At 36.4% G+C, this 23,702-nt stretch overlaps 1 protein-coding gene across 8 annotated transcripts in view; it reads left to right on the top strand.

The window, feature by feature from the left end:
- GPCPD1 (glycerophosphocholine phosphodiesterase 1) overlaps positions 1–23,702 on the top strand; it is a 47,500-nt gene that overhangs the window by 21,387 nt on the left and 2,411 nt on the right. For 7 of the 8 annotated variants that reach the window (XM_075088300.1, XM_075088299.1, XM_075088305.1 and 4 more), the window contains exons 6-19: positions 1,458–1,499; positions 2,791–2,914; positions 5,658–5,904; positions 6,911–7,073; positions 7,163–7,295; positions 7,531–7,585; positions 9,557–9,649; positions 11,605–11,682; positions 12,810–12,849; positions 13,636–13,697; positions 15,134–15,199; positions 16,185–16,321; positions 17,478–17,613; positions 17,964–18,124. In XM_075088300.1, coding sequence (XP_074944401.1) covers positions 1,458–1,499; positions 2,791–2,914; positions 5,658–5,904; positions 6,911–7,073; positions 7,163–7,295; positions 7,531–7,585; positions 9,557–9,649; positions 11,605–11,682; positions 12,810–12,849; positions 13,636–13,697; positions 15,134–15,199; positions 16,185–16,321; positions 17,478–17,613; positions 17,964–18,124 — 1,537 coding nt within the window. Of the gene's footprint in view, positions 1–1,457; positions 1,500–2,790; positions 2,915–5,657; positions 5,905–6,910; positions 7,074–7,162; positions 7,296–7,530; positions 7,586–9,556; positions 9,650–11,604; positions 11,683–12,809; positions 12,850–13,635; positions 13,698–15,133; positions 15,200–16,184; positions 16,322–17,477; positions 17,614–17,963; positions 18,125–20,976; positions 21,078–23,702 lie in introns of all 8 variants that reach the window. The other variant, XM_075088307.1, reaches the window with a different exon arrangement.

Genomic DNA, 23,702 nt, shown 5'->3' with positions numbered 1-23,702 from the left:
AACTCACTGCTGTCTTTATTTAATTACTATCTCATTAGTAAAATTTTAAAGCAAAAATTCTTGATTAGGCTTCTTTTAAGTAAATGGGTTAATGTAAATAGAAACATGAATGGGCTTATTTACCTAGCAATTCAGCAGAAATTTATTTTGCTGGCAGAAATGGTGGCATGCAAACTTGCATACAAGTTCCTAATGCTTTTCTGAACAGGGGAAAAGTTTGTTTTTTAAGAGTGACTGAAATAACCTTTGAATTTAGCTTGTAATAGGTCTCTTATGCTGCTATGGGATGGCATGTTTTATGCGCTGTCTTTGCTAGGATGTGAAAAATGTTATTTCCTCCACACTTAGGAGTTTACATATATTAAATACCTTCTGATGCATTGAAAAGTATCTTTTAGAAAGAAGCTGGTATTAAAGAAACTGTTCATGACCATGTCCTTCCCCTCCCCTGCCCCCCCCCTTTTTTTTTATTTCAATTGAATTAGTTAAGTGTTTCTATTCCTGTAACAAGATTATGTTTCTGTATTTGGGAGTAACTGGTTAGGGAAGCACCCCTACCCTCTATTAGGTTCTAGACTTTCTCTCTCTAAATTTGGATAACTTCGTTCCAAACAGTTAGGATTCCTCCCAGCCCCAAGTAATGCTCAATGCTTCATAAGCAGTCTTTAAGAAAATGCAGCAAAACCAGGATGTTAGCACTTGGTCATTATGATCCTAAATTGTTGCCTGTGGTTATTAAAAATTTGAGTGCAGGCCCATGATTCTTCTTAGAAAAAAATGGGATTAACGGCTGTAGAGACAAAATTTTGTTAAGATTTATGTTTAGAGAAACGTATATTTTTAGACTATTGCAATTCTGTTAATGCTGGTGAATTTACTTAGTGCCTTAAGATTTCAGTTATTAAAACCTTGGAGAGGGTAAGGATAAAAGTAAGTGTGAAGTGAGTGTTTTGGATACTTCATCCCAGGTTGGTTTCTGTCACATGGGCAGCATAAGCATTTTAATTGTGACTAACTTGATTAAGAAGCTTTAACTATAAATGTGCAGGAGGACAGTTCTCTTGTACATTTGCAAGAAACTTTAGTGTCTTTGACACTAACAAGAAAAGCATCTTAGATACTGGCAGGGTGAAGATATTATCAGCAAAATACTGCAGCAAACCAGGAAATTGTGCAACCTTCTTGCTTTTCTCAGTTCAGATCACTTCAGGTAGAACATGGCAGTTTGTGTGTTGATTGTTTTTTCTTGCAGAAACTAAGAAAATGCATAAATTGAGAAAAAGCTTTATAGGAGGTTGCAATAAACATGCTTACTCTTTGTTTCAGTTTTCCTACTTTTTTATTAGATATACTTTTTAGAGGACAAGTGGAAAAGTAGAATTAATTTAACTTGGCAATGATTCTTTGTAATGTGAATACTAATTGGTTTCATTCTTTTCCCCTCCTTTTAATTCTAGAAAATGAAATTACTATTGACGATGGATATTTTGGAATCCGTAGTAAGTGAGATATATTTACCTTTACTCTCTACCACATGTTAAATTTTAACAAGATTTAAGCGTTGTAGTTGAAAAATACTCAAAATACTAAGTTAGTTTTTACAGGAATTGCCTGTAAGCCATTATTTTCTCTGCTTACATGGTTATTTTTGTATCCAGTGTTTGTGGATTCACACTCAGACTGTAATCCCTTCTAATGTTGATAAAACTGCCAGGAAGAGTTGAAATATTGTCAGTGTGCTGGTGTTAAAGGTTTAAATTTGCAAGCTTTAGATCATTATCCTGTATTTCAAAAAATACATGCTCTGGAGTGTTAGCTTTCTCTTAAAACCTAGCCTTAGAAAAACCTTTTCGTGCCTAGAAAAATATTATTGCTTATACTAAATATACACAGTCTTCCTGTTCAGTTAGGCGTGTGACTGCCAAAACCTCTCTAAGCTCGAACCTCATGTTCTTGTGTGTGCATATGTCTCACTTTTGGCAGTTCTAACCTACCTGTCTCTCATTTAACACACAATCCTGTGGTGCCTAAGGTAACTCTCTGTCATTTCTCATACATCTTGCCTTAAAGATATTCCATTTTTCTTCATAACCTCATTGAACGATGCATTTTTCTTAGGAACTCTTCAAAACTGCAGGGTCTGCTTCAGCACCTGGTCTGGCAGCTTGGGCTTTCTGGCCATCCTGCTTGCAGGCTTTACTTGTCATGATGGTGTGGTTGAGGACTCTTCTCTGGGCTTTGATTCCCCATCATCTGTTGCTATACACTGTCCTGCAGTCTTACGCTGCTTTACTGGTACTGATTATGATAAGCTAATTTGACACCTGTATCTCAACAGAAATAGGGAGTCTTATGTTGCTTTTCAATCTCCAGTTTCTGTCAGTGTTATTCCATGTATTGAGAGGTCCCAGGACAAGGGAATCTTAATGTCTGCCTTTGGAGACTTAACTTAGCCCTTAAACAATAAATAAAATTAACACTGGAATACTCAGTGTGCTCCTGCAGGCAGTTTACACATGAAGCTAGTGAGGATCATTGTTGCTATTTAATCTCCTTAAAAGCCAGCATGCAACTGCAGTATCTGTTGTCTATTCTGGGTAGTTCAGAAAAGACAGGTGAAAGGATGTACTCAAAAATTGCTCTTGAAATACTATTGAATAAGGCTGGCAATAAGGAGGATAGTCTGGAAGATGGTGTCAGAGGAACTGTATTTATATTTTGTATATTAAACTGTCTAGATTTTTTTAAAGTTAGTTATTAAAGTGTCTTCTACTTTTTAATTTTTGATAGATGGTATTGAAACTGTGGATGCTGGGTGGCTGACATGTCAGACAGAAATAAGATTACGTCTGCATTATTCTGAGAAACCACCTGTAGTGATATCTAAGAAGAAATTTAAAACATCAAGGTTTAGGTAAGAGCCTGCTCATCTCAGTTTGCAATTTTCTCATGTTAACTGTCAATACTAGTGATTCTTTTTTACTTAATTAATGTAGCCTTTAAATTTGGGTTGCTAATAGGAGTGTAGTATCAGGCCAATTTCCAAGTATTTAAGCACTTGGTAAAAATACGGTGGTAACATTAAATCAATGATGTGTTTCAGTTACCTCATTATATTATTAATGTAGTGTGAACAGAGTTTCTTCTGCTTCAACAAAGGAAGACAGTCAAACAACACTATTCTAGTTTTACTTCTGACTTAATACTCTTCAGCACTTGCCTTTCTAATAGTTATTAAGCTATTAAATATGTATAAAGCAAATGTGATAGTACAAGTTAAGCAGTAGGTTAGAAGTGTCTTTCACAAATACTTACACCATACTTGCCTTGGCGTTTCCTGCTTCTTGGTTGGAATGGCAGTGTTGTTAAGTAGTTCTCTGCTGTTACTTTCAGAGAGTTTTCTTCTTTGTTCTTTTTCCTTAACTTCTTGAAAAGAGCAGAAGAGAAGCAGTGGAAACTGGGGGAAAGGAAAGGGAGAAGGCTTCCAGGTCTTTTGTTGCTTAGTACTTTTTCTTCTTACCAAAGTAAACAGCCCTTTCCATTTAATATATGTCTAATTCTTCACTGGCATTGCAGGTTTCCAGTCAACATGGATGCAATGCTGGAGATAATAACATTCTCTAGTCACTTCTGTTGCTATTTAGATCAGGTTTTTGTTTTTATCTGCAGAGGTGTCTCAAAAAGCAGGCAATATTATAACTATACAGTTGACTGACAGAAGAGGGTATCTTTAGTCCTGATATTTTGAGGACTGTGCTGTTCCCCTGGGTGTTTGATCTCCTTCCTCTCTTAATTTCTGGGATCTGTAGCTTGCTCCCTCTTTCCTCCCTGTCCCCCTAGCCCTTTTCTTTCTGCATTTAGGTTTGTTTTGGGGTTTGTGTGGTGGGGTTTTTTTGTTTTGTTTTGGGTTTGTTTTTTGAGCTCTGGTTGCCAAACTTTATCCCAGCACACATCATTGTACTCTGTGGTGTAGGCTGGTTTTCTGCACCTTTCACAGCCTTTTTTTTGTGGGGAAAAAGAGTCGGAACGTATAGAAACCTCTTCTCCTTAACTAAAGCCTCACACATCTCTTTATGTATGATGGTTGTTACTACTAACAATCCTCAGCAAAAGTGCTTTTTCACAACAGCCATTTTTAGGTAGTATGTTAGCCATGTGTTACTCTTATTAGTAGGAAAGAGTGGAGCAGGAGTCCTGAGATCCTTTGACAGGCTAACAGTGTTTCTCCCAGTCCAAATCCTGTGTACTACCCATCTTCTTGTTTGGAAAGAATTGTGGTTCCCTGTTTGCTTTAATGGAAAACTTAAAAACACAAAAACCCAATTTTGTATTTAATTGCTGGAAAACAGATTTTAAGCTTGTAAGATATGAGCAACTTCCACTATCAAAGTGATTTACAGATCACTCACTTAACCTGGGAGTTAATTCTGTACTGTGTGCCTTATTTTGATGGTCTGACGCTTGATTTTTTTTTTTTTTAATTCCTTCCTGGGCTCCCCCCCTTCTACCTCTTCTGATGAGGGGAAGTTTATTATTTAATAAAACATTTTTCAGTGAGAAATAATACTTATGTAATGTTCTCTAGAGCTTTGCAGTTTTTCTATGTGTGCTATAGCAGGTAGAGAGATGGCAATTTCTGAAGCCTGATCCTTGTTTAAATTAGAGGGTTGAAATCCAGCCTTGATAAGCTGGATGTGTTCATTAGATACTCTGTTTTCCACATTCTGCCTAAAATGGTAGGTAGCTTTTGTGACTGTCACTTGCTATAGCAGTGTCATTTTTAAAGTTTGTGGAGCATTTTTGTGAATCCTTTTTTATAAGTATATTAAGAATGTGGCCTTGTGTAAAGGGTTTCTATGATTGTAGTAGTTCCTTTGAGATACAACTTCAGTTCTAATAGTGAATTGGCATATCTAACTAAATTATAACTCTTTATCCCATCTGCTGCTTAGATGGTTCAGAAAGGTATTGGTTTACTCATATATGCTTCCATCACTGGCATATTTCATTCTGTGTGAAAGGTTTGTGCTGTCTAATAATGAATTCTGAGTCTTAGAAAGGCTTATTCTTCTCAGTCCAGGATTTTTCAGAAATTGCATTCAGTTTAATTTTAAGTGATCATTTAGGATTTCTCAAAGGATTTACTAATTACTTCAGACAATCTTGTTTATGTATAATAGAATACATTTATCTGCCTTATCGGTGTTCAGAGAGATGTAAAGTTGTGTGTACGCACTTAGCAGCAGCCACCAGCGTTCAGGTATTGATCTTGATGATTACTGCTATTTTCAGTGCTTTTCATTAGCCTTTTGACATTGTGGGTATCAATCTGTGGAGAAAGGCTGTCTGTTTGGCAACCCAGATTGTTAGTTTGATGGAGTGCTGCTTCTCAGACTGTTAGTATAGTTTTTACATTTATCCAGGTTCTAGTTTTGGAGGTGACGTGAGCATTAAATCTGACTGAAATAAGATCTAGACAACAGTTGCAAACTGACTTTTGTGAGGGCCCACTGTGTACACTGCTCTCCTGTAGATGGTAGTGTTGGGGAGAATTCTTGTGCTGTATGAGCTTCTGCTTAAGCTTCTTTCTAATTCTTCAATATTTCCAAAGACGCTTCTGTGACTTAACAAATTGTTTTGTATTTTTGGGAGAGTAGAGTAAAATTGACTCTAGAAGGCCTAGAGGAAGATGAGGATGAGGAAGAGGGCCAAGAGAAAACATCCCCTACTGTCCCTCAGAAAATGGCAAACACCGTGGAGTTCTCCTTAATAAGTAACAACGAATATAAATGTCGACACTCTCAGCCAGACTGTGGCTATGCTTTGCAGCCAGACCGATGGATAGAATATACTATACAAACCATGGAGCCTGATAACTTGGAATTAATCTTTGATTTTTTTGAGGTATGTGTCTCTACCGCTAAGAAACAACTCCAGTCTGCCTTCAGGAGTAAAAGGAGTCAATTACCATGAAGATTTCACTATTGGGATGGGGCTATTGCCTGATATTCTTGATCTTTGGCTTGTGTAAACAAGCTATGAGACTGTTGGCTACTGCCCCATTTTGCAGAAAGGTTTTTTGAGTCTTCTCAGTATGCCACAGAAAGCTTTGCAGTTTCTGCTCATTTAGAAGTCAGTACAAGACTCAAATCTTAGTGTGCAGTACTGCATGTAGTTATGTTGGCTTGGTTTTTTTTTTCCTTTACCAGAGATCAGTTTTGCTTATCTTTTCTTTAATCTGAACAATGTGTATATGAACTAGGTAAATTACAACTATTTGATCTTGATTTTTAAAGTAATAAACAAAATGATTTCTCTGAACTAGTGCAAATTAAAACTGGGTGCTTCCTGAGTCTCACTACTACATCTGTTACTTTGCAGTCTATTTTTTGTCTGAAAGATTTTAATATTCAAAGTCCTTTTAAAAAGTAAACAACTTTTGTCTCTTCACACTGTTTATGCAGAAGAAAGTTTTAAGCATTCTCTTTTCAGTCTAAAAATACCCTTAGATCACTTGTGTACATAATTTTAAGGTGACTACATAGTTCCTGAACCTGATGATGGGTCAGGAAATACATGTTCTGTGTGCTAGTTGCCCTCTTCCTTCCCTGCAAATGAATATAACATTATTTTAAGCATATATATTCAAGTTCATCTTTGTTCTAAACATGACTTGGGCTTTTTAGAAGACAGACTATTCCACACATGCAATTTTCATCTGAAAAGCTCATCAAACAATTTTAGCTGAAATTAATGTTTTGTGTATCGCACAGAAATTTCTGTTACATCAGTGCCTCTATATATATATCTTCCTGAGGAGCAAGGTTTCCATGAGGAAGAAGAGTTTTTTTAGCATTCTCACCTACATATAACAGTAGGTGTTTTGGTTGTTTGTTTGTTTTGTTTTTAGGAAGATTTAGGTGAGAAAGTAGTACAAGGCGATGTGCTCCCAGGTCATGTAGGCTCTGCCTGCCTCCTGTCATCCACAATTGCAGAACTCGGAAAGAGTGCTGGAATTCTTACACTTGCTATTATGAGCAGAAATCCAAGGAAGACAATTGGAAAAGTTAGAGGTACAGTTAATGCAAACAGATGTAGATAACTTTACTGGAAGTCATCCATTATTTATTGACATGTGAAGCATTTGGTATTTCTCTTGTAGTGGACTACATAATTATTAGGCCGATCCAGGGATACACTTGTGATATGAAGGCTTCATATGCAAAATATTGGAAACCAAGAACAACTCTAGATGTTGGACATAGGGGAGCAGGAAATTCTACAACAACAGCTAAGTAAGTTAATTTGCATTTTATTCTGGGGAGGGGGTTATGTTTAGTCTCACTGACATCAGTTGAGGAAGTGGACAGTTTAAAATAAAGGGCTACAACCCATAATTGTTTAAGTCACTTCAATATCAAATGTGGATATTCTGTAAGATAGAGACTTTTGATTTGTATTTCTGTCATTTCAGTGGATTTCTGTGCCATGCTGCATCTAACAAAACCTTCTTCTTTGCTGTTATTTCAGACTTGCTAAAGTTCAAGAGAACACTATTGCCTCTCTGAGGAACGCTGCTAGTCACGTATGTACGCACATTTGCACACACATAGTACCCATATAGCTAAAATTTGCTTGGCTTGTGTGCTTAATTTCCATGATTCAATACAATGAACAGTAATTGCACTGATACAAAATTACATCAAATCACCGTGGAAATTCACCGAGAGATAGGAGGGGAAGTAATAGCCAGATTAGACACCTACTCTCAAATTCCTCAAAAAAACCCCTAACATCCCTCTAATATGTTTTGATGGTGGTCTAATACTAGGAAAATTTTAATCTCAACCCTTGAGAGGCATAGGGTTGGAATGATTTTGAACAAATGAATAAAGTTTTGGCTCTGCTAGAGTCTGTCAGCATACTCTTAGGTGGCAAAGGTCTCACTCAGGAACTGCTGAGTACCTAAAATTGGTGCTCAAAAATCAGACTTGGGAGCTGTGCTGGTGGAGTAACTATCCTTCGTTTCAGTGCTTGCCACAATGAAGACTTTGAATCCTAAGATGAGACTCTCAGTTTGGGAGATATTAGCTTCAGGTGCTTAAATTCTGTGATAGAGGTGGTCACTTTTATTCCTTTCAAAAATCTTGGTCACTAAAGTGATCTGTGATAAGATTGATCTAGACAATCTACGCAGCAGAGTAGCTGGAGTCAGAAGCACATTCAGAGGTTCCTTGTCTAGCTCCAGTTCTCACAGTGAAGGGCTGTGGTTACAGTTATGTAAAGATGCTGCTGTGAGATCACCTGCTGCTTGACTTGCAGGGTTCCCAAGCCTTTTCAGGTACTTCATTAGCATGTAGATTCTTACCAAACATCTTTTGAAGTTGTTAAAGGGATGGGAGCAGAATCTGGAGTATTATGCTTTTATTGGTTACTGATTCTGGAGTACTGTACTCTCCAACAGCTGTAGCTGAAAGCTTTCTCTCCTTTGGGAGTCAGAGAATAATTGGAACACAGTGTCTGGAACATACACAGAACGAAAGAAAACTGCGGCTACTAAGTGGTCCTTTTGAACAGTAGTTCTTAATATCTGGGTGGATGCTGCAGGTTTATAGACAGCTTTTAAAAAGCTCACAAGGAGTATGTACTGAGGCATAAATTTACTATGAAGTCAGCAGCAGCATCACCAGAAAAGTACTTTCAAGTATTTGCAGAATGAAAAGGCTGAAAGCTGCCACTCTAAAAATATTTCTGCTGTGAAAAGGGCTGAAAAAAGCCTGTCCTATTTTCTTTCTGTACTGATTGAAAATGAGTATGTGAGTCAGGATGATAATTTGGTGAATGGTATTCCTGGAGGCCTTTCAAATGAATGATTTATAGACAGTGGAAATAAGTTCTTTAAAAAAGAAAAAAGTTTCTGTGTGTTTCTCTATCTCTTTCTTTCTGGCCCTCCCATTTTCAAAAAGATTGTACTTAGAGCTCTTGTTTGATATTTCTTCCTTTTTAAGTGTAACAGAAAATAGCATACAGTTGAAAAGGATAGGAGAATATTGGACGTAGCTATTTCTGCTCTTGCAGATGTTATAAGACACTACTACTGTCTTACTAGTGACTCCAGAAGCTCCTCAGTATATGGACTATCTTCCTAAGGCTTTGCCGATTTGTAGCAATTATCTCTTGGTGGGGAGGAGGGAGGAAGGGCACTGCAAAGGTATCTATGTTTAAAAACATCATCTTAGGTTTTCTCTGAAATCAAGTTTACAATACTTGAATGTTACTAGAAGGCTTACAAGATCAAGCAAGTTATAAATATCAGAACTGTGTTATGGTAATTAAAATACTTTCCCATATGATTTTTTTTTCATTTCTAATCCATTGTTGTGTATGATTAAATTGGTAACAGCCAGTTGCATTCAACTTCTGGTTGATGTCCACAACCTATTAATACTTGGCAGCTTGTCTGCAGTTCTGTAGTCCTTGCGCATAGTTAATGGGTTTTTGTTTTGTTCTGTGTATGTTTCAATTTTCTGTATTGAGTGTGTTTTTCAAACTGTAGGGAGCAGCATATGTGGAATTTGATGTACATCTTTCTAAAGATCATGTGCCTATTGTATACCACGATCTCACATGTTGCATGGCCATGAAAAAGGTAAAGATGATGATATCTGTATTTTATCTTTAAACGTGACCATTCCAGAAAATAAAATGCCAAGCTGTCATAGAAACAGATCTGGGGAATCAAGGGATGAAATGGGAATAAATACGTAGCCTTACTGTGTAAAGTAAAGCAGTGAAGTTGAGATTTTTCTTATGACATGGTAGCAACAGCATTTCAGATGCCTGGTTTGAGACTCTTCAAGCCTATTTTGTAGTTATATTTTTAGCTTTTTTAAATTTATGGTTTGGAAGAAAAAAAATGGAGGCCGTTTGACTATATTCAGTAGCACCTCTGGGACTGTTTTGGACTGTCAGAGTAAGAACTTCTGGTTGTTTCTTTTTTGAGGGAGAGTTAGTGTAATTCTCAGCATGACTTCTCACTCCTGATACTTAAATGTATACTTCTCTTAAGCAGTTACACACTTACCAATGGTCTTTAGGACAAACCAAAGTCTACTTTGTTTGGTATCCCAGTAGTGGCCAGTAGCTGGAAAGCAGAAAAGTGGAAGAAACAAGGATCTCCTTTAGGGAGTTTGATTATCCACAAATGGCTTTTTCTAACAGGTTTTCTAACTCTTCCTTCAACCCTCTTTTTTCATTTCTGCATTTTGCTCTGTCCTTTAACTGTGAGGTAGACAATATACTTCATATCTACTTGGGACAGTAAGTGAGACTGAAGAACTGCTTTTGTATTGCTTGGTGGAACAGCAGGAAAGGAGTTAAGACAGGTGTTGTAGGAGCAGGAAAATAGCTCTTGAAAGCACGTCCTGTTCCTTTCCTTGCTTACTTCATGAGGTTGCAGTTGTTCCTTCTTTTTTAACCAAAAACACTTTTTTGCTGTTTTTGTAAGCATCAAGAGTACTATAACATGAGAAGCAGTGAACAGTATTATTACTCATACATACAGATAAGCATTTCTTAAAAGGTGCTCTGAATAGACTATCACAATACCTCTTAAATACCCAAGCTTTATGAAGCATAACAATTGAATGCTTTCATGGAGTAAAGTGACATGACACACCTTAATAATGAGAGCACCATAGGCATAAGGACTGGTGACACAAAAAAACCCCACTGAGGTGCTTTTCCATCTGGTCTGCTGCATCTTTTCCACTGAGGCCAGAATACTTGCATTCAGCAGCAGTACAAAAAGGTCTGACTCTGTTCTGTTCTAGTTTTCTTTCTAGTTTTGGCAGTGAAAACAAAGATAACATGGGAGGGCAGACGGCAAGATAAGTTCACACTTTCTTCTTGGCACTAAGACTGTCATCAAACTCTCACATCCACTGCAGTATTGCAATTTATAAGAAATTTGGTTAAACAGTTTTGGAAACAGAACTTTGACTTAAAGGAAATGCATATTCAGTGTCTATTGAATCGGTATTGTCTTGTTGAGTAAAAATTTCTTTATAGTGAAGAGGGTAAGTGAAAAATGGATTGACAGAATTTTTTTGACACCAGATCTTTTCTGGGGTCAGGGGGGAGGGTGGTGTTAGGGTGTATGTGTGTGTCAGTTTTACCAGGATACTTGTCTTTTTATTAGTTTCTGAGACATTGGCTAAACAATAATAAACTGAACTGCCTTGGAGTATTTTTTTCAATACATTTCTTTACTTGCATCATTTTTTTCCTGAATACATTATCTGATAAAGTTTTTACAGAATAAATGTGCTAACCTTTTCTAAAGAAAGAACATTGAAGCTTCCGACTTGGTGGAAGACTATAGCCTCGTTTTTTTTTTTCGAATTGACACCTGTTCTATGCTTCTGAGTGCCTATGTTGTCTCCTGAAAACTGATCATCTTACTCGTATTATAATAAGATATCACTTGTATCTTTATCAATAAAAGAGAGAAAATTAGTTGCCTTTAATGTTACAATATTAAAAGCATGTAGGCTTTTTTGTAGTTTTCAGTGGTGCTTAATTATATATTATTTTTCTTCAAAGAAACTGGATACAGAGCCTTTGGAACTGTTTGAGATTGCAGTCAAAGAACTCACGTTTGATCAGCTGCAGTTATTGAAGGTATTGTTCTGTGGCCAGTATGATATGCTCTATGTAGAATTTCAAATTGTATATGAAGCTTAGGTTTTTTTTGGAGTAACTACAGATTGATTGGGAGAGCACAAGTTTGAAACACTTGTTCCAAGAATAGTACTTTTGCATCATCATTACAACTTGGAATAAATTTTGTTCCTTATCTTCTAGAAGGATGATCTGACAACTTGTGTAGATCCTTATCGTGCTAACAGTGATAACTTTTTGGGGAGAAAAAAAAAAAAAAAGCTGAAAGTGGTGGTAGGGTTCATTGAAAGCCAGTGCTTTGGAGTCTTTGTTGAAGAAGAAAGATATCTGTCACAAAGTCTACCTAATTTTCACATGTTTCCCAGTTAAGAAAGGAGATTCAGATTATGTTGAACTCCAAAGAGGAGTTCCATGTGGAGGTGTAGAAGGGTCCATGATTCAATGGTATGGATTGGACGAACTGGCTAGAACTAATTGATTGTTTTTATTTAATTGGGTATCACTGTATCTTCCAGACAGAAGTGCCCTGCCTACATGAAAGGGGGCTCAGGGGATGAGACTGGGCCACTGAAGACCCAGCTGATATATCTGTCCTCAGGCAAGGAAGCACCTGGCTGATCCAAGAACTATGTTTCTTTTTAATTAAAGTAACTTGGTTTCCTCCTTTCTGTGGAGAGAGAATTTGAATAGAGTGAGGGAGTTGGCCCTGTGCCTGGCCTGATTCTATGTCAATATGTGACTACATCATAAAACCGCTGTTGGCCCTTTGTCTGCACTTGATTGGAAACATGGAGTCTAACATCTGACAGAGGAGGGTTTAATGTTCAGACTTCTTCACATCTTAATGTTAAATTATATTATGTGTGTTTCTACCCTTAAACATGTTTTCTGAATTTTCAGTAAGAACATTTTTGCTTGGTTTTTGAGCTTTCCTTGGAATCTTCATGCTTAAAATTTGAAAGAAAATTGTGATGTGTGCTGGTATTTCCTTTATTTTTTTACGAACTACTAAAATGTAAACCTTTTCCTTATAAATTGTTTTAAAGTTTAAATTAATTATATTTTACATGTAGTAAGATCTCTATGGGTGGACTATTTGCTAATTTTATTATTCTTATGCTCTTTAGCTGGCTCATGTGACTGCTCTGAAAGTAAAAGATCACAATGGTATGTACTAGTTTGCAAGAATCTTCAGATTTATTTATTCCCATATAATGATATATATTCTGTGGTTGTATCCACTTGTTCTAATCACATTTGGCTTCTTCCTGAATATTTTAGAAATGCTTTAATTTTGTGTGTGCTGTAGAGTTCTTTGCGGGGATGTAAATACCTGGACGGGAGTTACTCCCTTGGGAAGAGGGGACAGGAGGATAGAAGATGAATGCATAGCTAAATATATATTTATGAATATTCTTAACCAAATTGCTACTAATGTTTCTATCATACGCTTCTCTAACTGTACCTTTTTGGAATCTCTCCAGCATTACTAGCAAGAACTTTGGTAACTGCTGTAGTGTGTCTTCTTGGTGCTGTAAATTTTTGGCCTTAATTCATCCCCTTTATACAGACAGCAAAATCAGGCAAAGTATCTCACACATCCTACCTGCCTGGGAAAAGATAAGATAAATAATAGCCCTTGACAGGCAAGGCTGCTTCTACTGGATGTGATTCAGTGGCTGAAATGGTGAAGGATGGGAGAAGCTGCTTCTGATAAATATTCTGGCAAAGCTTTTAATGGGGGGTTTGTCAAAAAACTTCCTGCTGACAAAACAGGAATTGCCAAAACTGTTGTTGGGAGTATGTCAGTGTTAGAGGGAAGGCTTAGGTAATCAAAACATAGACCTGATTCCATTCTTTACTCTTAAAGGCTTTATGATTTTGAGCCGGTCTTTTCTTGCTGGGATTAACAGTGCTATTTGTTTTGATTCAATGTTTTGTATTACTTTTCAGCATCTTTTAAAGATGAAGAAAACTCTGCTTTTGAGACCCAGCCATTTCCCTCTCTGCAGAGAGTAAGCAGTGAATATAGAGCAACAGAGTGATGATTGTGGAACATGAAAACATGGTGTTTTTTTTTTTTTTCCTTTTCAGCTTTACACACATAGCAAGGGATATTAGTTTTCAGTTTTAGGCCTCCAGTATCAGTGCTGGAACTAAGAACATAGGCTTTATTGTTGGCCACTAGAGTTTTTCAGCTCTTAAAAGTAATAGTTTGTATATCTTTCAAGCTTTTTAATTCATGAATCCAAGTTGTACAGCTCAGGATGCACTCAGTTTTATGGCTGGTTAACATCTGGGCATTACATTTTAAAGCATTGACAATTGTTTGCTAATTTTGGAAAAAAACCCAGGCTTTGGCAGTTCATCACATACTCTTGGCCTCCCAGTAGAGCCAGACACAGAGAAATTATAAGTTAATTTCTAGCATGTTCCATTCATGACTATTTGCTAACTCTGGGCTTTGCTGGCTTATTTTTCATAGAAACAGCTGACCAAAACCAGTCTGATACCATTTAGTGAGGTTTTTTTTGTTTTGATTTTTTTTTCTAGAACTTCTCCCCTTGCCCCGTTTTTCCTAATGTCTGAACTGCTCATTAACATGCCTTTTAGAGGCTTGATTTATATAATACTGCTTTTTATTGGGATTATGGAGATTATTAATATCCAGTTATTTATAGGCTTATGTCAAGAGTATGTATGAAATACCTGGAGTATGTATGAAATATCCACTGGTTACAGGTTATATGCCCCACTGTATTTTTTTGTGTCTAATCAGATTACTGCATAACTACAGAAAATAAAGAACTTTGTGTAATAGACTAAACTATTGAGCCTTAATTCCTCTATCTGTTTTGATTCCCCAAATTTAATTTTCTTCCTATAAGAACAGGAATGTTACTCTCTTTTGTACCTGTCATCTTTTTAGGGTTAAAGAATCATATACCAACATTTCCTTAATTTTATTAGCTGTTAGTTTCACTTCTTGATTTGGGTCACCTTACAATTAATTCTTTACAAGAATCTCACATACTTTTGTTCTCACCACCATAATGGCAAGCCCATGGATTTCATAGCCAGGACTGTGTTACTTGAGATACTTTTTGCATTCAAAAAAAACTTCCCGGAGAAGTAAAAAACCCTTTCTTCTTTAGCAGTTCAAATGGGGTATTTCTGACGCGTGTTAGGGTGAATTGACTTGCATTTGTACCTTGTCCAAATTTTGTCCTTAAGATTTTATCCATTTTTTATGTATTCCCTAACTTTAAACTGAAGAAGAAAAAGGTGCATATATATCTTGTGTTAAGTGTTAAAAACTTACGGGGTTTTTTGTTCTACTGTTAGACCCCATTGGTGTTAAATTCTGATGTGTTCTCCCAGCAATTAGCCTCATAGTGCTTAGTTGTCCCCCTTCGCTGTGGGGTCTCTTCATAAAGAAATCTTTTTTCAGGTCCTAGAGTCTGTTTCTGAAGATGTTGGGTTCAACATAGAAATAAAATGGATCTGCCAACAAAGGGTAAGTAAATGTATATGTGATTTACTTTGATACTTTGCCATTCTCATGGCTAAAGCTTGTAATCTGACATGGCAATTTATGAACTACAAACAAAGGAAGGCATAATTTTGGGGGTTTACATGACTCTTGTTTTATTGTAACCCACTGTCTTTGAAACTGGGAGTACAATAGCACTGATCTAGCAAATAAACAAAGTTACTCTTAAAACAACAGGAAGTATTTATAGGATGAGTTCATAATTTAGCTCAGACTGCTTTTAGTAGAACATGTTTTTTAAAGTGAGTGGATCACAGCAGGTCAGGCATATGCTATACATGGGGAAAGTGACAAGAAATTCAAACTCTCCTGGCCTGGTGCCTGAGCACCTACCACTGTGTGCCAGTGGTACAATCAACTATTTCCTTCTGGTTAGCAGTACTGCAGACTCAGCTGGATTGCTTAGCGCTCAGTCTAGAAGGAAACAGTTGTCAAGGCTAGGACTGGAAGCCTGGAATGGGAGAAAGAAAGTAAGTAGAGTGGTAGGTGGAAGTCCGTATGTACGGAGATATGCCAGTACTCTCAATGATGGGTCAGCTGCAGGAAGACTGGTATCTGCTCTTCTCAAAGACAAAGGATATCTCATTTATTTCTACAAATCCAATTATTGCATTTTTATATTTAGAAAAAGCAGTTCCAAATATGCGTAATAGTTTTTGGAGATCTTTCATGGAATTCCTTTGTGTTTCCAAAATTAGAAAAGGCTTCACAGAAACTCTTGAATGGTGCATTTTTCAGTGAAACTTACTGCTGTTAGTATTCAGCTGCACCTCACAAACTGACAGTCCTGTAGAGCTGTAACTAGCATTCAGTAAACTGAAGGAGTTACTTCTGTATTCAGACTTTCAAACTGAATCCTTACTTTGTTCCGGCTGAATGACAGACCTTGTTAAAATAATTTTAGTGAGCATTAATTTAAATGGCTGAAACTTGTTCTTTCTTTTCACAGGATGGACAGTGGGATGGCAACTTGTCAACTTACTTTGATATGAACCTCTTCTTAGATATTATCCTAAAAACTGTTTTGATGAATGCTGGAAGAAGAAGGATTGTATTTTCTTCTTTTAATGCAGATATTTGTACAATGTAAGTTAAGAGATGTGAAGTTATTTCCTTCTTCCCCCCCCCCCGGGCAAATTTTACTTTGGACATAAGTGGACCCAACATAGTAACACACATTTGGATTAGACCTAAACTTTGGGTGCCAAAATAGAAGGGAATTGAAACGAGAAATTAGACCACTTTGCCATCTGAGCTGTGCGAGAAATAAAATAGGAGAAAGTCAAAGTAGATACTTCTGTCAAGTGCCTTCCTGAATGCTTCAGTCTTTCTTGACACAACAACAAAGGTCAAGGTTTCTTCTGATATCACAAAGTCTTTTTCAGTCATATTTAAGGGGTATGCAAGCCTAATTTACAAACAAAATTAGTTTCGTTACAATTTTTTCACTGTATCTGCCTTTCAAAAAGGGCAGAAAAATAAATAGCTTTGAATTACCTGTGTTTGGTTTCTTTAAGGTTTATTTTCCTTTTATGGAATGTCATATTGAAGGTATCGGAGCACAGAAAAAGCATAGGAGTTGAACTGGGAAACAAACAGTTGGGATACATATTAACTAAAATATGCTGTAGTACTTTGTAGCAAGAAGTGATTTAAGCACTGTTAATGAAAGGCTTTAAGGAAATCTCATTTGATGAGAGACTACACTGATGAAATACCACTGAAGAGTAAATGGGCAGGACAAAACCAAATCAAGGTACTGATAAAAGGGCTAAGGAACAAGTGTGTAAGAGTGCCTAACACACTAATCCCAAAACTTTGCTTCCATCTGTTGACACTTCACATCACCTTTCAGGTATCAGACTTGAAAAACACATTAATAAGGTCAGGTATTGTATATTAAACATGTTTGTAAATGCTTATTATGAATGTTCATTTTATTCTAATGTGCATTTAAGAAGAAAATTCCAGAATTGTCAGCCTTCAAGGATTTTGTATAAATATTTTGAGGATGTGGATCTGAGTTCAACTTAAAGTCTAGCTTCCCTTAAACTGTGTATATTAATCTGTGATTCGTGGTAAAAGTAACAGACCTAACAGTTTGTCTACATAGTTACATATTAAACTGTAGTACCATCTAGGAATTAAAACATGCAGTGAAGGATGTAATGCTCCTCAAACAGTAAGATTGAATTTCTCTGCTTTTTAACACATTCTCTATTGGTAAACTTGTCTTTAACAGGGTTCGGCATAAGCAAAACAAGTATCCTGTGTTATTTCTCACCCAAGGAGAATCTAAACTCTATCCAGAACTTATGGATCTTAGATCTCGTACAACTCCAATTGCCATTACTTTTGCACAGTTTGAAAACTTGCTGGTAAGCTGAGATGGTCTGGTATTAATCTGCAGTAAAATGAAATGAAATTGTTCCTACTTTTTGTAAATCCATACTTTCCGACACTAATGCTTAAAATTACAAACAATTACCACAAAGAAATACACTAACATTTAGTAACCACCAAAATAATGCCTGTTGTTTCAATGGCTGTATAATACATTGTTTAAAAAATGGTGTTATCAGTAAACTGTTTAATTGTATTAAATTAGTTTTTATTAATAAATTGTTTTGTATGAAATTGTAAGGAGCTGCAGGTGTCAAAAGATTAAAACTTACTAATGTGAGAGTTTTTCAGAAACATGGAATTTAATTAGTGATTTGTATTTCAGGGAATTAATGTGCACTCTGAAGATCTGCTGAGGAATCCATCATTTATTAAAAGGGCCAAATCTAAAGGCCTAGTGATTTTCTCATGGGGTGATGATGCAAATGACCCAGATAACAGGAAGAAGCTGAGAGAATATGGTGTTCATGGGCTAATATATGACAGGTACTTAACTGTTTTTTAAAAATAGTGATGATGATAATTAGGCTGAGAAATTATTGTATTGTGATTCCTTGTGAAATTTTGCATGGGTGCAGAATTTTGGTACTATAAGCACAAGCCCATAACCCCAATTCAGAAACAAGACTAGCACTAATTCCTACTTTCAGCTGTATATATGAAGCAACTTCAGGAGAAGCAAAAGTTATTTTAATGTAAATATAAATTGATTCTGTAGTCATATGCATGGCATAGACATTTAACAAGCCATTAACATGCCTGACAGTAATTCTTAAACCTTGTACGTGAGATGGTGAGGACAATGTGATTTAACTGTTTGGTTGAAATCTTCAGCCATTCTACATTTAGTTATGGAAATAGTTAACATAACTAAATGATTTGAAATTAATTTTTTGCCAACATTCTGTTGTGTTTCAAAGCTGTGAATTCACCATTTTTCCTATTAAAATTAGCTTGGAGTGACTCCCAGGGCAAAGTGCCAAATTATTCACTTCCAGAAGTAGTTCGCAGTTCAGGTGGACATCAGAATACCATGATAAATCTTTGAACAAAAACGTTATTTTAGTTCCTTACAAAACCAAAAAGTTTTAGCTCTTTTATCATAAAAGATGGGAAATTCATTATTACAAGATGATGACTACTTTGGGAAGCTGTATTAAATTACACTTTCTGATAGATTACAAAGAATATGTAATTGGGAAAGCATGAATGTAAGTGAAGTGCCAAATTATAGAACCTTTTGCTTTAGCAAGGGCATTCCTTTTGCATCTTGTTTTACCTGGGGAGGGAAATAAAGTTATTGTCAAGGGCTCTTTTTTAAAAGTGAAAAGTGAGAGTCAAATTAACATATCTAGCAGCAAGAAATCAAATATGTTTGCTCTTAAGCGTTCCAGGCTGCCAGTGTAAAAAAATAGTTAACTCCCTTCAATCTATTCTTGACCACTGAGAGCCCTTCCAGAGTGGTGGGTCCAGTGCTTCTCCAGTTTGCCTGAGGTCTCCCTTCTTGTGCTGTATAGTATGTCTCCTTTTTACCACCAATGAAAAGGAATAAGAAGATATTTACATTGGGGAGCAGCTTCAGAATAGTGATTGAAACATAAGTCCTCTTTCCTGCTACAGCAGTGCTACATGGTTTACCTCTCCTACAACTCAAGATTGAAGCCTCTTTAGTAGATGAAAAATGCTCTGGACTAGTATGCAGACCAAATGGTACTCTGACTCTTTACAGTCATAGGGTTGTTATGAAATTTGATCCTATGGTATGCATAACTTTAAGTGATAAATTATTGGTCTATACACCATGGGGTGTTTTAATAAAATACTATGGCATAAAGTGTTCCTATTAAATGTCTGTCCATCTGATGTCTACTAATCCAGTCTTCTAGAGTTCTTAATTACTCCTAATGTAATATATATGCGCTACTATGGTAAAATAGTAAAATGGGTGACAGCCTTATTTCTGACTTCATGTTGCTTTTATTACTTAATTACTCAACACTACTCAAATAATGTTGCATTTATGTCAAGGCTGCAAGTCTGCTATAGGTCATCTTATGTTCCCTTTTGTACTGGTTAGTATGTTTTTAGTTGCAGTGTGATATCAGAGCACCTTTTACCTCACCTTTTGATAACTAACCAATTCATTGGAATTGCTTATAGACTGAATTCCTGTGTGGATTTAACCGAACAAAAAATTCTTAACCTTCCTGCACTATTCAGACCATCTAGATTCTTACTAGTGTTCATCTTTCCTCTCACCACTTGTCTGCTGTATCTCTTCCACCTTGTTGACATCTTTCCACTCTATTGAGAGAACCCCCAAAATTAATATTAATTCCAAAGCTGTTTAAAAAGTTCAGTGGTACATTTTTTTTCTTTCTTTTTCAAGTTACAAACTGCAAATGAGTAGCAAACAACTGTATCGTTTCAGTATAATTGTTGCAGGCTCCTTAACTCTAATTTCTAAATGTTATTGTCCTTTTTTTTTCTCCCTGTAGCCCGAAAAATATATTCGAATGTTCCTTTACAATTTTTAATTATTTTCCAGAATTTACTAATTGTCTGAATAGAATTGACTTTCAGATTTTAATATAGGTTCTTTAGAAGGAATGTTGATACTTCATGAAAATTGCATCAGATATCTCAAGCTGGACACTTAGAAATGCAGGTGGTTCTGGATGGCATGTCTAAATGTAAAACCTGGCAGCAGGTGTTTCCATTCACAGTTGGAGCTGCTGTGTAAAGAGGCAGTCTTTAAAATAATTTGAGAGTGTGAAGTTAATAGCAAGAGCTTAAACTGTCAAAAGTTTAAATAGGTATGGAGTCAGCATCCATACCCTGTGCTGTTTGAAGTTTAGAAATACATACATTCAAAGCTACTGTAAATCAGAACTTGAGAGATTTAAATGCTCATTTCAAGATCTAGAATTAAGTAGGGACTGCAGTAGTCTGTTTATTAGTGTAAAGCCAGTTTAGGCTATGGATGCATCTTCAGATTCCAGAATAGTTCCAGGGCTGAATCAAGATGTGCTTCTTCCATGGCTTCTGCAGAACTCTTGTTCTCTAGACTTAAGCCAAGTCCAGATATTTATCAAAAACTGCTGTGCCTGGTGTTTTGTGTTGCTATTTACTAGACCTTTACTTAAACCGTCTTAGTGTTATTTGCCTGAATAAGCTAGGAAGTGAATACAGGAATTTCAGTGAATCTTACATTGCTTGGATATGGCCCTGAGTTACTGTTATTGCATGCAATAATTATGTATGTCAAATATTATGAACTTTTTGGGTAGAGATGATTTCTATAAGCTATTTTTTCCAAACTTTAATCATCCATGTAGAGTTGAGCAAAACATTGTAGCCCCTTGCGAAGATGGCAGAGAAACTGTCCCCTGAATACCAAAAGTTGCTGATGTGAAGTGTCGGGGGAAAAAAAATGCAGGTAGGGGGGGTCTGACTTTGTTTTGCATGGAGAAAAACTGCAAGACTAAATCTGGGAAGCATACAAATGCCAATGCTATTAAAAGAACAATCTCACTTGGGCAGGGGAAAGAAATCTTCCCCCACCCCATCCAGTTCTGTCTCCACTTGGGCTGCAGATTATTAGACATACCCATAGTTGTTAAACTAAATGCATGGTCTAGTGCAGTTGCCAGGACACTATTCTACTTTTTTCCTATGTTCAGCTAGCATTCATCTCAGCACTGAAGATATCCAGACCGCTTGTGTTGAACGGACAACCTATGGAAAAGGTGCCACCTCTGACTCCAAGCTTCTATTTGGGCCCTAATCTAGAAAAGTACTTTGAATGCATGACTATCTTCTATTCTTGCAGATAATTAAATCTTGTGCTTAAAATGCATTATTAGATTTTACTTAGAGAAAAAACTTTAACCTATTGTAGTGAAATTCTCTGGATTGGCAAAATTTCTGAATTTTAAAGCAGGATTTGTGGGATGATTTATCTTGTAGTTTTCTCCTGGATAAGCTTTGTAAATAGTCCAGGAAATATTTCTGTGTTTGAATATACTTAACTCAGTAAGAACAATGCAGTCTTATGTTTTTACACCAGCTGTCTATATATTAAAATATCAATGTGGAGAGGGGGTGGGTGCTAATTTACCACTTAGATTATCTTTTTTTAATTCACTTTACATGATCTGAGTTCTGTTTGTTGAATAATATACACAGCTGCATGAAAATATTAAACCAGTAATCCCCAAACATTTATGCTGAAAGCTTTTCCATGAAGAACCTTCAGTGTGTTTGTCGCCTTTCTAAACTCTACAGTTCCTTATGGCTGCATGTTGTGTTTGCAGACTTGAGACAAAAAGCTCTGTGCTCTATTGGTATTAGTAACTTCCCAAAACAAACACAAATTTAGTTGGCAATAAAGGCAAAAACATTGAGAGCACTCCTCAAAACCAGAAGACTGTCTAGATATGTGCCATTTTATTGTTACTTAAATAAATAACAGATATGCGTAGGAAGTTGACTGGTATTAGTTGATCTGTAATTTAATCTACTCAATGATTGAATTAAGATGTTATGTAATGGCAGTCTTAAGTCTTTCCTGTTTTGCAAATTGCAAAGTAAACTCAGGTTTACCTTGAGATGTAAAGAAAAATGAAAAGTTTTAATGAAAAGCTTCAGAAAATCTTTCTAGCATGAAAACAATATTCAGCACTGCTGACTCTCTGGTTTTGGAGTGAGCAAAAGCAAAGGAAAACAGCTGTTACTGAGACTTGCTGGATGTATCTGTTTTTAGAGGTTGCAAAAACACCTGGTAGGAACTAAGCAAATCAGTTCTATGCCCACTGCATAACTGCATGGACTCAAATGAAAAGTAGGGACAAGAAACTCTGAGGTATAAGGGTAGCTGTGCTTCAAGTTTTCTTGTCTGCTTTTGGTTTAGAAGAAATAGTGTCTACATTGGAGCAGACTGGTTCTAGTAGGCACTCTGAAAGGAGCTTGGAGTGTTGGACTCATCCAAAACCTCAATTGAAGAGAGTTGAAGACAAACCAAGAATTACAGAATTTATGCTTGCCCTAGTAAATAAATACTTGCTAGAAGCTGCTTAGAAACATGCTTAGCCATATTTTATGAACAAGGGGCTTAGAAATGTGCCTTTGATTTTCTAGTGTCTAGTTCAGATTTGCAGTTCCTAAGGCATATTGCTATATGGAAAACTGTCTTCTAATTTCAGTGCTTTGTCGTGAATGCATAGAGAAATTTAAAATGTGTAAGCTAACTTAACTGCAGAAAGTACAGGCTGTACCTGAATCCTAGAAGGAAGGAAAGGAAGGTTGTGCTTTTATTTTGTAGGTAGTTTCTATTAGACAATTTCAGGTCATAGGCCTGTATTGGATTATATGTTCTGTGCAAGTAACTTTAACTGCTGTCCCTTCTGTGCATATTCCATAAAACTGGACAGCATTTGTCCTCACTTCGTTAAAGAAACACCTAGAAACTACTTTGATCTTACTGTAGGTAGTGTGATCCACATCTATGTTTCCTGCATAAGTGTTTCCTCACTTGAATCCCATTTATTATATCACTGTTTGAGCTGCATATTATTTTTGATGTCTTGGACTTGCCAACAGTTCACAAGTTGTCTTGCCGGGGTGAAAAGGCACCTGGCACTGTATCATATAGCACTCTGTTTTCGTGACATCATGTTCATTTTGTACCTATCTCAAAATTATGGTATGAAAGAGAAAGGATGATGCAATAAAAACACACTACTTTCTCAAAGGAATCATGAATGAAAGTATGACTATTCATAAAAGACTAAGGAAGAAGCCACGGTAAATTTTTCCAGTTTTCATTGGAAGGAGGTAAACCTGGAGACCTGCAATACCTACAATTGCTACAAGTGAGGGGAACTGGATGCTAGGATTTACATTTTGGATATAAATGGTATACTGATGTTAGAAATTAATGTTGTGAGACCAGAATGTATCCTTGTCACAATAAATGTTGTACCAAACTTAGGTTACAGGAGCATTAATGCTTTTGCTTTATAATGAATTACACCAAAATAGTATTTAAGTTCTGCTCAGTGCC

Source organism: Phalacrocorax aristotelis, chromosome 3, assembly GCF_949628215.1.
Source record: "Phalacrocorax aristotelis chromosome 3, bGulAri2.1, whole genome shotgun sequence".
Taxonomy (NCBI): domain Eukaryota; kingdom Metazoa; phylum Chordata; class Aves; order Suliformes; family Phalacrocoracidae; genus Phalacrocorax; species Phalacrocorax aristotelis.
The sequence above is the reverse complement of the archived record's forward strand: the minus strand, read 5'-3'. Positions and strand labels throughout refer to the sequence as shown.